At 40.2% G+C, this 15,846-nt stretch overlaps 1 protein-coding gene and 1 pseudogene across 2 annotated transcripts in view; both read left to right on the top strand.

The window, feature by feature from the left end:
- The window catches only part of znf385d (zinc finger protein 385D), a 100,052-nt gene that overhangs the window by 62,564 nt on the left and 21,642 nt on the right, over positions 1–15,846 (top strand). For both annotated transcript variants that reach the window (XM_034101773.1, XM_034101774.1), the window contains exon 4: positions 13,020–13,188. In XM_034101773.1, the coding sequence (XP_033957664.1) occupies positions 13,020–13,188 (169 nt within the window). The remainder of the gene's footprint in view (positions 1–13,019; positions 13,189–15,846) is intronic.
- On the top strand, positions 2,003–3,002 carry LOC117460393 (tetraspanin-8 pseudogene; annotated as a pseudogene).

Genomic DNA, 15,846 nt, shown 5'->3' on the forward strand with positions numbered 1-15,846 from the left:
CGGTCACAGACTCAAAATGTGTCCAGGGTTTTTCTTCTTCTTAATTTGTTGATAAGTTGTCCCACATAAGGGGACCTTTTATGGCACATGTTTGCTCTTTATCTATTATTTGATCTAGTATATCTGTTCATCTATTCATTATTATTTTTGCTAGTATCTTATAATCAGTATTCATTATAGTTAAATGTCTGTAATTATCTATATCACATTCTTATCTATGTATTCTGTTACTGTATTAAAATCCCCACCTAATATCCGCCCTTGCTATAAAAAAAGATCCTGGGATTATGTCCCTTCTTCTAATAATAGTTATGTCTTTATCTTTGAAGGAAATGCCAACTCCGTCAGCTCTATTCTCTCAGATGGATATAATACTTTTTCCTTTATGCCACATTTTACACACATCAACATCACTGGTGGTATTCAGTCTAAGTTCTCGTGTAAAGAGGAAGTAATAATTAGTGTTTAATAAATATTGAATTTTCCTTTCTCGAAAGTCTTTTAGACTGAACACCACGTGTATTCCAGGTAGCGACATTTAAGAAGCTCATATTGGTTTATAACATGAACTATGGTGATTTATTTACATTTGCCCGTTTTTCATTTAAGTTCAAGTTTCTACTTGCAGGTCTCTTTTTTGAGACCTCAGACGGGACTTCCCCCTGAGCCTCCCTCGGGGGGTCTGGATATTCCGGAGTTGGTGAGAAGGACCCCGAGTTACTCTCAGGGGGCGAGTAGAGGGGCATGCTGACTCGCTGACCAGCTGTAAGGCTGACAGGGCTGGAATCAGAGCTTGGGCTTTCGCTCGCACTCTCATATGATTGCTCATTTTCGTTTTCACTGTCAGAACTGTACTCACTCTCTACATCACTGTGAATGGTTAATCTACCCTCACCTGACCGGGATGGAGAGTCGTCTTCAGGAGTTGAAGGTTGTTGATCATCAGCGAGAGGGAGATCCTTGCTGGCAGGACGACGATCAGGCTGCTGCTGGGCTGCTGGATGAGGACCAGGACCAGGCTGCTGAAGGACGAGGACTAGGCTGCTGCTGGGCTGAAAGACGAAGACCAGGCTGCTGCTTGGCTGAAGGACGAGGACCAGGCTGCTGCTGCTGGGCTGAAGGACCAGGACCAGGCTGCTGCTGGGCTGAAAGACGAGGACCAGGCTGCTGCTGGGCTGAAGGACGAGGACCAGGCTGCTGCTGGGCTGAAAGACGAGGACCAGGCTGCTGCTGGGCTGAAGGACCAGGACCAGGCTGCTGCTGGGCTGAAAGACGAGGACCAGGCTGCTGCTGGGCTGAAGGACGAGGACCAGGCTGCTGCTGGGCTGAAAGACGAGGATCAGGCTGCTGCTGGGCTGAAGGACGAGGACCAGGCTGCTGCTGGGCTGAAGGACGAGGACCAGGCTGCTGCTGGGCTGAAGGACCAGGACCAGGCTGCTGCTGGGCTGAAGGATGAGGACCAGGCTGCTGCTGGGCTGAAGGACGAGGACCAGAATTTTTTTAATGTATTTATTGTCAAAGCATTTAATATATTCATTACTATCGGGATGTTAAGAGCATTCCATGGAATATAACAAAAACCGTTTCTGAAATAAATTACGTACCCCACCTTTAATCTTTTTACTTTCATTCTTGTTTGTTTTTTTAAAGTAATGGCCACATGAAAAGTAATACATATTCAAAGGAAAATAACCTTTGGATCTAGATATTTTCTTATATTTATTTGTTAGATTTGAATGATTTCCTGTCCCTCCATGCCATGACATTGTTTGAGTAACAACAGTCTCCCTAAGTGTTAGTGTGATAGCACCAGTAGGTTCTGTGATTGGATAGCTTGAATAATTGGGAGGACATATTTTCTTAACTCCACCGGTCAGTTTTCTATGTTCTCTGCTTCAACAAGGTGATCCCCAACAACCTGAACACGCCCCTAACAAAGAGTCAAAGGTTCCCACCCCTATTTAAGCAGCAGATCCCAGCTGCAGGGAGACTCTCATTAAGCCTCATGGTTGAGTTGAACCTCCTGGCACAATGGCAGTCAGCAAGCTCGTCAAATACCTTCTCTTCAACTTCAACTTATGGTTTTTCGTGGGAGGAATTGGTATTCTCAGTTTCTCTGCATATGTCAGGATCAACAAAGCAGACTTCCAGATCACAGATGAGCTTCTCCCAGCCGTAAACCTCCTGATTTTTGCCGGTGCCATGACCATGGCTTTTGGCTTCCTGGGCTGCTGTGGAGTTCTTCAAGAGAGCCGCTGCCTGCTAGCCATTTTCTTCATGAGCCTGCTGGTGATGTTCCTCATGCTGTTGTCTGTGGGAGTGTTGGGAGCCATATCGAGAACTGCATCTTCCCAGGAGATTGTGAAGAAACACATGAAAGATCTGCTACCGCTCAGCGAACAGCCTGAAGATGTTCAGCTTGCCTTTCAGGATGTGGAAAGGACCGGTTTCTGTTGTGGTTTCTTCGTTGGACATCTTGATTGGGGAAACGCCACAATGGTGCCAGACTCTTGTAACTGCACAGAAGCCTCCAGAAACTGCACTGTTTTGGAAGCACGTAAGATCTTTGCGACACCGTGTATGACGTACATTTTTACGTGGTTGGACAGATTATCAGAAACCCTCATGGGCATTGCGTTTGGATTTGGCATTTTGATGATCCTGGCCATGATTTTCTCATTAGTCCTGCTCTGTCAAATGAATTCTGGACACACAAGTTTAATTTAAAATGTTCATCACAAGGCCTGAACTTTACCTGTGCTTTTCAAAGGACAAGGCATCATGTTCATGTTGAATGCTTCTTTATTGGGCTCTGCCTCATTGTACTTTTTTGACTTTTCTTTTAACCGGTTGTTTTGCAGTTATATTGCTTATTAAACATTTTAACTATGAACAAAGTTTGATTTATTTATGGCAATTGCTAAATTGTAAGTCCAGAGTTTCTTTATTTTGTGTAGCAGATCTTAATGTACATAAATCCTTAGCAATTAATAAAAAAAATTGAGTACTGCACTCTGCTATCTGTGTTTTTAAAAAGGTTAACACCTAGCTCCACCTTTTTAACTTTAATGCATGAGCAATGACATTATACTGTAGCCTTTGTTTTTTAGCAGATCGAAGTAAATGTTACTTTTTGCTGATAAAACATTACTACTAAGTAGTATCATTTTCAACAGGGGACTTGTTTTCCCTGTTGGTTAAACGCACATGTGTGTTGGGTGGAATCAGCTTGGTGATTACATTCACCTGTCAACTCACCCGACTAAGTGGGGAGGAATCTGTGCTCTTTAAAAAAGTGAGTTCTGAAAAGGTTTGTAAACAACACAGGTGTTGATTTTTCTAATGCTGAGAGTAAACCTTTCTGCATTTATAACAAAGCATTAGTTTACTCAAGTGGGAAGATAAGGACTGCTGATTTCAGACATGTATTCCTAGACAAATTCACACTGTTGTATTTGGATGTAACTAAAGTATATTCAGGGAAATAATCACTCAATAAAACCAGGTGCTGCTTGGTGCCAGAGGAGGAAACATTCATAAAATGTTTATTTCCTTTTGGTATAGACTATCCTTACAATTCTACAGTACTGGCTACACACCCTGGCATACACTCATGGAAACTAGGTCACAAAAATGTATGCCTGGCTAATATGGTGCATAAATTCAGAACCACAAATAAAAGTGGGAGAAGACTCCAACTCCATAAATTAAAACAAAAAAAATGGGAAAATCCGTGCTTAAATACTCTTGAGTAAACAAAAACAATTATTTAAGCTGGTAATCCTCCTTTACATCAATGTTGAGCTTTGGAGATAGTTTTATTTCAACATTTCAATTTATGAGCATTTGTTGGAGAGCAGGAATCAATGAAATGAAAAAACACATTTTGTAAACTTTCATCCGTGTTATACTTTTGCTCTGTTCTGAATCACCCTGACTACCGAATGGTCTGTTTATGGAAGAAATTGCTCATTATTTTTCCAATCACGTTGCGTTAATTTAATATAGAAACCAGAACATGTTTTGGAAACCCCCCTTTTCTTAAAACCTAAAATGTTCCCTCTTTGTTCAGCACAACATCGACCAGTTTGACATTGTAATTAATTTGTGAAACGTGTTTTTTTTTCAGTCAAGTTGTTTTTCCTGATGGATTTGGAAAGATTTCATACATTTTAATTTAACAATTCAAGTTGCTCTTGTCTTCTTCCAAGACCCTGCCTCTCCCGTTTATTGAGATTGTTTGACATATGTAGTGACGCAAAACCACAGACTACTATTAGTATTTAAAGTACCTTCATGTGTTCTTATAATCCTTATCCACATGCCATATTTTTTTATCATGAATTTGGGATTGAGAATATAATTTCCGGGGAAAAAAAGGAGGATATCTGATGTAACACGCAATTCTAAATAAAGGCACCAATGCAGGTTATGAAACGTTAAATTATGTCTTGCAATGATCTGATAAAGACTGAACCAGTGAAGTTACAGCAAATAGTTTTCAGATGACCTCAAGTGTTAACCTCACCTCATCTATCTAATAAGCTAAAAAGGAAATTGACATTGGAAGACTAGTAGGTTTTATTTCCTTAAGTTAAAAAAAAGTGTATTAAATTATATATTTAATACAACCTGATCTCACACGACTCCGTAACACCGCATTGCGTGATGGAGTCACGAACTTTGTTACATTTATGTGTCTGCACCACGCAAACAACCCCAATGTAAAGTGAATGAGGCTCCTTTGTCGTGGTGCACACACGCATTTCTACCACATCCTGCAGTGAGCTTTTATTCTATAAAACGTTTTTAAAATCTACTTTATAGCTTGTAGTAACTCACGGGAGGCTTCTTTTATTTTATTTGTATTCATAATCATTTTTATTTTTCGTCAGAATGTATTATGGTGCATTAGTTACGAATTTTTGTTCTCAAAAAACAGTGCATTGTGTGTAATACAACTGTGATTTTTATTACATTAGTTCGTTTTTAAGGAAGGCCAGAGCTTCAGCTGTGTCCAATAGATTGTTCCCTTTAGTTAACGTTTTTTAAAAGAACATTATATTCCGATTTGATCATGTCCCCTTTATTGTATTACGGAGAGCAATGTGAGCGTCCATTCCCATTGGATAACGGAGGATTTTACACCCGGAAGTAAGCATTCTCTTTACTGTCGATTGATTTTACAGTGATATCTGCAATACTGATCAACTTAAAAACACCAGATTATGCTTGTTGATTACACAACATTGATTGGTTTAAATTGTGTACAATGCTTTTGTAATTTTCCCCTTCGATTCGGAGAAACAAATATTTGTTCAGTTTAGGATGGCCGAAGACACTACACTACCCAGAATCCTCAGCTATTGTTCCGCGTTGCCTCAAGCTCTGTGATTGGTTGACCTCCAACTGCATTCCATATGAAAAAAAACGTTTCGTAAAAGATAAATCATACTTTATTCAGCAGTGCTTGCTTTACTCTTTTGAAAGTCATCACATGAATGCATTGTAATAAATGGTTTGGCTGCATTACATATTACACATCTATATCTGTAGCTCTTTATTTGTATTTATCTACAGAGATCGGGCTCAGAATAGACGGGAAACTATTCTTTTACCGTTCTGTTTTAATTTCACAATAAAGTTAGTAGTAATTTGTTTTGATATTGTTTTTTATTAACTATTAAACCGCTGGTTCATGTTAAGACCATCTTTTCTGTGTTGCTGTGGGTTTTTTCCATCGCTTTTGTGTTACAAATATCAAAACAGTAACTAAATATATCCGTCGTAAACTAAACCAGAAACGGCAGTATATTTTATGTTAACACAGTAAACTTGACAGATTTTTAACCCAAACCACCTACTGGTTAAAGCACGTTATTACACGTTTAGAGTAATATTGAAATCTTGAAAAGGGATGTCCAAAATAGCAATTATATACAGTTTTGTAGAGAATAACGATTAATGTATATACTTTATAGGGATCTGCAGATACATATTTAGTCTTCTCAAGCACCAACAATCATTACATTACATTGCATTTAGCTGACGCTTTTATCCAAAGCGACTTACAATAAGTGCGTTCGACCAACAAAATACAACCTTGAAGAAAACGGAATCATAAAGTACATCAGGTTTCATAGAGCCAAAACATTTCAAGTGCTACTCAACTGGCTTTAGATAAGCCAGTCCTCCAATCAAATATCTCTCCTGATTGTTGGCACTTGACAATCACCTTCCCTGAATTTTACTCTGGTGTAACTAAAGTCTGCTTTAAGGGTTGTTTATATTTCACATCATTAATCAGAATCTGTAAAGTAACTAAAATAAATGTAGTGGAGTAAAAATACCAGGTTAACCTTAAAGAAAGCCCTCAGGATTATAAAAGACCCCCATCACCCCAGCCACAAACTGTTCTGTCTGCTGCCATCTGGGACAACAGCCGCATTCTAGGAGAGGATGTGGCTGTTGTGGAGGACTACAGTACCTGGGAGTGCACTTATGGGCTGAACTGGAGGATCAACACTGACGCTGTGTACAAGAAGGGGATGAGCAGACTCTATTTTCTGAGGAAGCTGAGATCCTTCCACGTGTGCAGCAAGATGCTGGAGATCTTCTAGTCTGTTGTGGCCAGTGCACTCTTCTTTGCTGCGGTCTGCTGGGGGGGGCAGCATCAGAGCCGGTGACACCAGCAGGATCAATAAAGTGATCCGGAAAGCTGGGTCTGTCATCGGCATCAAGCTGGACCCCTTTGAAGCTGTGGTGGAGAGGAGGACACTGAACAGGCTGTTGTCCATGATGGATAACCCACCCATCCTCTCCACCTGCAGCTGGACAGTCAACGGAGCTCCTTCTCCAACAGACTGCTGCAGCTCCGCTGTCACAAGGACCGATACAGGAACACATTCCTGCCCACTGCAATAAATCACCTCAGGCTGGAAGAGAACTCTCTGCTCCATAGTTTCTCTAATACAACCTCGCTGTACATTTTACACATATATAATCTGTTCAATATTTGATATTCCATATTCCATTGTCATATATTTTTGAATATGTATATTTGCATATATAATGTATGTTTTCTATTTCAACACGTATATTTTCTGTTTTCTTTTCTTTTCTTTCTATTCTTATTTATTTGTGGTTTTGTTTTATTGTAAAATGCCTTGTCTTTTATGCTGCTGCAACAAAAACAATGTCCCAAATTGGGATCAATAAAGTACCATCTTATCTTATCCGGACTAAAACCACCAGACTCAGGGACAGTTTCATCCCACAGGCCATAAGACTATTAAACACCTGAACTTTGAAATAACATCCATATCATTCATCTGGCTGCTACTTAGAAATGATTTGTCTAATATATCATATATTTCAATCACTTGTATAGACTCTTATTGCACTATTTCACTTTTTACTATTTTACTATTTTTCTTTTTGTATTGACTTGCACTATTTTTTCTGTTTATCTGTTTTATTGTGTTGCACTGTTGGAGGAGCCTGTGACCTAAGGGGGGGGGGGAGGAGACGTTCGATTCCTGTTTTGAATAGTGTGCCGTCGATTGGGGTTTCATTCCATTCCAAAATGCTGTTTGTCACTCAGCGTAAACTTCAACATCCAACATCCAATCACAGAGCTTGAGGACAAACCACATGGTGTAGTCCCAAACGATAGCTGAGGATTCTGGGTAGTGTAGTGTCTTCGGCCATCCTAAACTGAACAAATATTTGTTTCTCCGAATCGAAGGGGAAAATTACAAAAGCATTGTACACAATTTAAACCAATCAATGTTGTGTAATCAACAAGCATAATCTGGTGTTTTTAAATTGATCAGTATTGCAGATATCACTGTAAAATCAATCGACAGTAAAGAGAATGCTTACTTCGGGTGTAAAATCCTCCGTTATCCAATGGGAATGGACGCTCACATTGCTCTCCGTAATACAATAAAGGGGACATGATCAAATCGGAATATAATGTTCTTTTAAAAAACGTTAACTAAAGGGAACAATCTATTTGACACAGCTGAAGCTCTGGCCTTCCTTAAAAACGAACTAATGTAATAAAAATCACAGTTGTATTACACACAATGCACTGTTTTTTGAGAACAAAAATTCGTAACTAATGCACCATAATACATTCTGACGAAAAAAAAATGATTATGAATACAAATAAAATAAAATAAGCCTCCCGTGAGTTACTACAAGCTATAAAGTAGATTTTAAAAACGTTTTATAGAATAAAAGCTCACTGCAGGATGTGGTAGAAATGCGTGTGTGCACCACGACAAAGGAGCCTCATTCACTTTACATTGGGGTTGTTTGCGTGGTGCAGACACGTAAATGTAATAAAGTTCGTGACTCCATCACGCAATGCGGTGTTAAGGAGTCGTGGTGGAGTCACGCATTCTGGTGAGATCAGGTTGATTTAATAATAGTGCTTTCATTCACCTGCATCCATTGCTTTTCCCCCCCGTTTCCCTACATGGCTGTAAAGGTAACACTGACATATTATCACCTTCTGAAAGTGTTAATGGATTGACAAACTGTTGCAAATCCAGCAGACACAGACCAACACACTCATTCAAAGACCTGAGGCCTGTACTACGAAGCTGGTTCAACATAACCTGGATATGTTTGAGTTAGCCGGTTGGCCTAATCCAAAACATACACGCTCTCGCTAAGCGGTCCTACGACGCGGGTTATCAAGTGGATCGCTCAAGCCAGCCGTGTCCTATCTAGTTAGGTGCACGTTCACATGAAAGGGGTGGTATCTGGAGCATTCGACTAATCACAAACATGGAGAAGCGTACTGACACCGCAGCGCGTCATACTTCCTGAATGAAAAGTGAACTTTAATATTAGTCAAATATGAAGAAGTTCAACTTTAAACATCCATGACTTAAACACTTTATCCAGGATCAAAGCCACAGAGCTGCACCTGCAAGGTGAATACAGCTGCTAACAGAAAAAGTGTTTGAATGCGTACATTAACAGGTTTATGATTTCACTGCCCCGTTTAAGACACAATCTGACTTTAATTACATTTGACTCGAGTGTTTTCTCAACTTAATGTGTTGCTTAAAATAATACTGCATACAGTATGTGACACTGAGTGTTGCACGGCCAGATACGGCTCAGCTGACTCAGATAAGGAAATATATGATGTGATATGAATGATAATGGTGTACATGCTTTGTACTGGTGGATGTCTAGTGCACTCATCCTTGGCTGACATTGATATTGAAAATGGATGAGATTGTTGATGTTGGAAATTGTTGATGATATGGGTGATGTTGTTAATGATGTCAGGAATGATGTCTTGAATGTTGTTGTATTATTGTTGTATTGTTTTAAGTGTCGGACCCCAGGAAGAGTAGCTTTTGTCAAGAGCAAAAGCTAATGGGGATCCTTAATAAACATCAACATAAACAAGGTATTCAATAACTCTCTTTGAGTACAGATTACAAACCATGTCCAAAAGACAAACAGACACATTATCCAAGAGTGAAATTGTTTAAGTGGTTTAAACTACAATGTGTTTGCTGTGGTGAAAGTAGTTATTGACCGCATTGTTCCATTAAAACATCGTTTCAATTGTTTATTTAAAATGCTATTTTTTTTAGGACTGAATAAATACAATCCAAGCTATGGTTCCTTGGTATTATTATATTTAGTTAAGACTTAACAGTTCAAATATCAATAAAGCCTGAGCACACCACAAGCACAAATGCAGAAGTCTCTCATCTGAAAATACCCCAAACATTGTGTTTTCAGGTAGGAGCCCATTACTCATAAGAAGCCAGTTTAGCACAAATGTGTCCAAGCTTTTAATGGAAGAACTGACTTAGATTTACACTTCAGCTGACACTCAAATTCAGGTTTACTTACTGTGCCAAAACCAGTTCTCATGACTGTTGATTGATACATGGAGATTTAAATGGTGACCTTTTGGTTTCCAGACAGCCCCTCTTAATCTTAAAACCTTCCGACTATGATTTATTTTGATGTCTTTTCCCCCCTCACAGCTCACCTGCAAGGAAAACAAATGATTCCCTTCACAGTTTTAATCATGCATGTGTCAGCCTTGGAATTCAGGCAATTATTTCGCTCCATTTCTCTAATGAAAGATGAATTTATGGCGCAGTCGCCAGTCGCATTAAACAACCATTCATATCACCTGAGTCCCATGACAAAATATAAGTTATGTCTTCAGTACCTGGGGCCTATACTACGAACCTGGTTCAACCTAACCTGGATATGTTTGAGTTAGCCGGTTGGCCTAATCCAAAACATACGCGCTCTCGCTAAACTGTACTACGACGCTGGTTATCAAGTGGATCGCTCAAGCCAGCCGTGTCCTATCTAGTTAGGTGCGCGTTCACATGAAAGGGGTGGTATTTGGAGCATTCGACCAATCACAAACATGGAGAAGCGCACTGACAGCGCAGCGTCATACTTCCTGAATGAAAAGTGAACTTTAATACTAGTCAAAAATGAAGAAGTTAAACTTTAAACATCCATGACTTAAACACTTTATCCAGGATCAAAGCCACAGAGCTGCACCTGCAAGGTGAATACAGCTGGTAAAAGAAAAAGTGTTTGAATGCGTACATTAACAGGTTTATGATATCACTGCCCCGTCTAAAACACGATCTGACTTCAATTACATTTGTCTCGAGTGTTTCGTCAACTTATGTGTTGCTTAAAATAATACTTCTGCATACAGTATGTGACACTGTGAGTGTTGCACGGCCAGATACGGCTCAGCTGACTCAGATCAGGAGATATGATACATTATGAAGTGATATGCCGCGGACTGTACTTAATGTACAATCCGGTTACTTATGTTGTGGCCGATATTTAAGTAAGCTTTCTTAACGCTAATGTTATAATAGTCAGATTGCTCTGAAGATGGAGGTGATATTCTATTCATGTTCACGTTCACACAGTCGGTGATTTCTGCCGGCCGTCTTTCCTGCAACGGCAGTTTTTCTGTATTTCCTTTCTCCTGTAATATGACTTGATCGCTTTATACTCCGCACACTGAGCTCTGATTGGTCAGCAGGCAGTGCTTTCACTGAGTTGAGCTCTTAGCCTGCAACCTAACCTGGTCCCGACCAGGTTAGCTGCTTAGCATATATTACCATGGAGATCTAGCCTGCTAAAAAGAGAACCAGCTTCGGATGACCGGAAAGCCGGAGTTTTCCCTGAATTTAGCCGGCTAAGCGAAAATCCTGCTTCGCAGTATACCCCCCCGGAGAGTGATGAATGTGGGTCAAAATGAATAGTTTCACCCCAGAACAAGATGTGCACTCAGTTTGAAAAAGTGACGCCTTATCCAAAAATGTTTTTATTGGAATGAACGGAAAACGTTTAAGCCCTTTTAGCAAACTACCTTTGCCAACAAAAATATTTGAATTAAATGTATTCTCCCCACATAATTAAATCTCTTTACCTGTCTTGTTAAATTAACCATTCACATACACTTGTAAGTTCACAATGGATATTAGATATTAGATCAATATTGGAAGTAAATTAAGATAATTTAAGTGATGCCTACCTTAACTAAAATAAAATGCTTTAAGAGCTTTGTCACAAATAATGAGCCTATTTTCTCACAATTAGACCAATCTTACCACTGCTTACAACCAGTAGAGGAATGTAACTACATAACCTTACATATTTTGGTACATGTACTTTACTTAAATATTACAGTTTAGGCTATTTTATTCTTCCACATCATTATATTTCAGAGGGAAATAAACAGCACCTATTTGACATAGCTGCAGGGTTATTTTTTACATTAAAAACACATGACACGCTTCAGAGCAGTACCCACTACCCAGAAGTATACAAAGTCACACAAATTGGCTCCACATTGAGGAACTACAACATTAAAACCATTGACAGTAAATTATAAAAATAGTAAACTTTTTATATTAATATACATTTGACGAAAATATCTATTTAGGAATTAGGAGTTTAACTTACAGTACACTTTTTGATTGGGGGATTTATTGGCATACATGGGCTATTTCGATGCTGGGTGTAGTCACAGTGATTAGTGATTGCGTTAACCTTATCAGAATACTCCATCCCCCACTGTCTAAAAATAACTGGCTGTTCTTGCTGAAGAGGAACAAAAGGAAAGGAAAGGAATACTTCTTTGGTTAAATTGTAATGCATAGAGGACCACCTGGAATGTGCTCTTACAGCCTTTAGTGAATGTCCCCACTGGGGCCCATAAATAAAGATTCTTCCAAATGTCTTCTGGAGATGCGTGGTTGGCTTGCTTATTTATTCCTAGAGGCAATTGCATTTTTCCTGATACCTTCGTTCCTGCCACAGTCGAAGTATGCACGGGCATGAGCAAAGGTAAACAAGGACAGTTCAAAGTCTCTGCATATGTCCCACTTCTGTGTGCCTGGGTTAGTATTTCCTGAAGGTGAAACTTAGTGGCGCTACGTGATCAGACTTTAAAACAAACAGCAGCTTCATAAATTATACATTGAGGGTCACACAAATATCTGAATCACGTATTTCTTCATTGTTATTAATGAAGAAATAGGCTTCATAATCACATTGTCACTGTATTGACGTCTCTTAGTTACAATAGTCCGACAAATTTGAAATGTTAATAACTATTCAGGGACTAATACATTTGATTTATTTATTTGTTATGGACATCAAGGCTTTCTTAAACAGATCATTTCTAAGGAACAATTTATTATTTCCAATGGTGCCTTCATTATGTTAAATCCTTTTGGGTAAAAAGATAAAAACAACTGCCAAAACTAAAAATGTAAAGTACCTGGATTTATTAACAATTTTGTACTAGAAGATTTGTTTCCACTTTTTGCTGGACAGAAAGACATCAATCGTCCCTTGCTAATTGTGTTTAGTCTGCTTCGCTGAGTGACTGTGTTCCTCTAGTTTTCATATTCTATTTCATCCTGGCTCTGTGTTGAGCTGCTTTCCCAGCGCTAAATCAAGCCTGTTATTTGTTCTCCTCACAGAGCCAAGCCTTGGCCCACTACAAGGGCACAAAACATGCCAAGAAGCTAAAAGCCCTGGACTCTTCAAAGAGTAAGCTCAAAGGCTCAGTGGTCACCAAGGAAACCACCAACCAAGAGATCGCCAAGGGCATCAACACCTCGCAGGTCCCCATCGGCACCGACAGGAAAGGTTTGTGTTTTCCTGCCTGCTGCACATTCCCCAACACATGTTCATGTCTTTTTATAGCTGCTGCCATTGTTGAGGATGAATGTTGGACCCCAAAAAAACACATTTTTGGCATTTTACATTTGCTGCACACAACATGCAATCACTTTAGGACCTGGATGGACTCACTGTTGATTAAATCACAACCCTGTGTTGGCTGGTCTGCCAACGGCTGGCTGCTGACTTATTGAATTTGTAGAGTTGTAGAGAAGAATTAGGCAGGGCCTGATTATGCCTCAAACACAACGTTTGTTGGATTGTCCTGATCACAACTGTAGGAAAAAACTAAGCTCCGTTATTCATTCTGTTTGTTCGATGCAGCGTCAAAATGCCATGTTTTCTGCAGTCTGAATGCAACTATACAGTATTGTGTTGAACACCCTCTTTGTTCTACTTTTGTCACCTTTTTATTTGTTAAGCTTGTACTTGCCATGCATGCCTTTCAGGAGATACTTTCTAAAAGGGTTTGACATTATCGATTGGCTGTACAATTCACTGCAGAGACACAATAGCCATAGAGATCTGGGAAGGAGGTCAAGGTGGCAGCCAGTGGGGATGCTTTTCATCCTTTAAATGTAATCAGGTTAAACCTTCAGAGTTGTTGGAAGGCATGCGCTACACACTAGTTTGTTTGAAGCATACTGAAATCTTCATCTTGCTGCCACTTATATAACCGTCTGCTCCAGAAGTCATATCTCCTATATTGGATTTGTATCTAGTGTTTGCCTTTTATCCCTTTTCCTAATTGCATTTGAGTGTTTGCACATTGTTGTGCCGTGACCGTGTGTAACTTAATATTCATCACGTAGCAGACAGGTGGCTGTTTAAGTCTGCTTATCTTGGCCAGGTGTCTGACGAAAAACATTTCTATTCTCGGCGGGATTCCTACTTTAAAACATATTGAAAAAGTAAACAAACAAGAACTGCAACTTCAGTTACCTGACAGGAACCAGATGCAGATTATTTTAAATGATTTTATCTGCAGTGTTTCACATTGGTTCTGTGGAAGATAACATCTGCCGAGGAGCCCTGCTCTCACGGCCTCCTCCCCTTTAATGTTCTTTAAGCGGCTTGTTATAATGTCATGAAATGGGCCAAATGAAAGTCTTCCCCTTCATCTGTAGCAATAGACTTTTAAAGGGATTGGAAACACATTGAGCCATCGCACTCTGGGATTAATTTAACCACCTTCCATGTCTTCTTCCAATGTTCCACACATTTTTCAATTAGGAGCACATTTCTGTAGCTCAATGTGCACCATGACCTATTTGTCAAGTCTGACCTAGTCCTGCTTAACGCTTAAAGGTAGCTCGAGGTGAAAACTGAGCCATTAAACGGTTCTGATGCTCTAAACCGGTCTTCATACGATGTCTCTGAACAGAATGTTCTGGTTCATAAATGCTAAAAATATGAATATATGAATGAATATTTAACTTTACATATTCAACCTCACATAGGTCACAGTCTTATGGTATTTTAAGAGCTTTATACCTGGCAGCATTCTGTCTCGCATCCCAGAGTTACTAAACTACCATACTGTCAGACCGTTAAGTGGAGCAATTTGCACTTAAGCAACCTCTGAGCTAATCCGCACTGCAGTTAACCAACATTTACCCCGTAAGAGAGCTTTCAGGTGACGTTATGCTCCCTTCGGCGGCCATCTACAAGGTCTCTAGAGCCACTTTCACACATGCACTGCAACCCTGAAATTATCCAAAAATTACCCGGAGGAGCTGTAAGTGAGAACGCAAGCACCCCAAACATTTGGACTGGACATCAAACAGCCTTTACCCTGCAACATATTTAGTATACGAAGTGCGATTATGCCCATGTGTGAATAGAACCGCTCATTCCCTGATGAATACTCTGTTAGCGAATGAACGTGTTGATGGTGTTGTTTCCATGCAGCGTTTCCAAAAGCCGCTACGTGGCCGCGGTGTAGACAGTTCTCATTCATAACACTCCGTTCGATGTCTCACTATGGGATGCGCCTCATCGCGGAGCAAACAGAAGCATCAATCTCATTACGCCAATCCTGATTGGCCGGTGATTCTTGACGTCAACGTCAGGGGAAATCACCCCCTATAAGTAGCCTGCGCCACGACGCAGGCGTCATTCAAACACCTCTTCTCGCTTCAGAGCACATCTCGAACGGTAGCCGGGCTAGCTTAACAGTCCACAGACTGAACCCAACTAATTTTCGGTCGACGGGCGTTAGCCGGCTACCCGATTCTCTCACAGAAGAATATTATAGTCAACCTCGCCGTTCTTCCTCTGGAGTAAGGTAAGGTTTTGACTTCAAGTTAGCAACACACCAGTTGCTAACTTGTGTTTTTTCCCTCACTACCGACACCACGGTAGCGAGGACGCTTTTTTCTTCTCTCTTCCACGGAGGAGAAAAGGATTACAGGAATATTACCATACCAGGTAATATCCTTGAGAGAAAAAGACCCACGCTGTCCTTTTTCCCCCGGATTAAAGACAGATCGGTAAAAAAAAATTCTCGAACGTACCTGTCATGAGCGGACCCTCTCCACGCCTCACGGCGAACGAGATGGATGCCTCTCCCCCTCACACCAGAGGAGTCAGGATCTCGGAGGCTCGGCGCTGCGGTTGCGGGTT

Source organism: Pseudochaenichthys georgianus, chromosome 16 (assembly GCF_902827115.2).
Source record: "Pseudochaenichthys georgianus chromosome 16, fPseGeo1.2, whole genome shotgun sequence".
NCBI lineage: Eukaryota > Metazoa > Chordata > Actinopteri > Perciformes > Channichthyidae > Pseudochaenichthys > Pseudochaenichthys georgianus.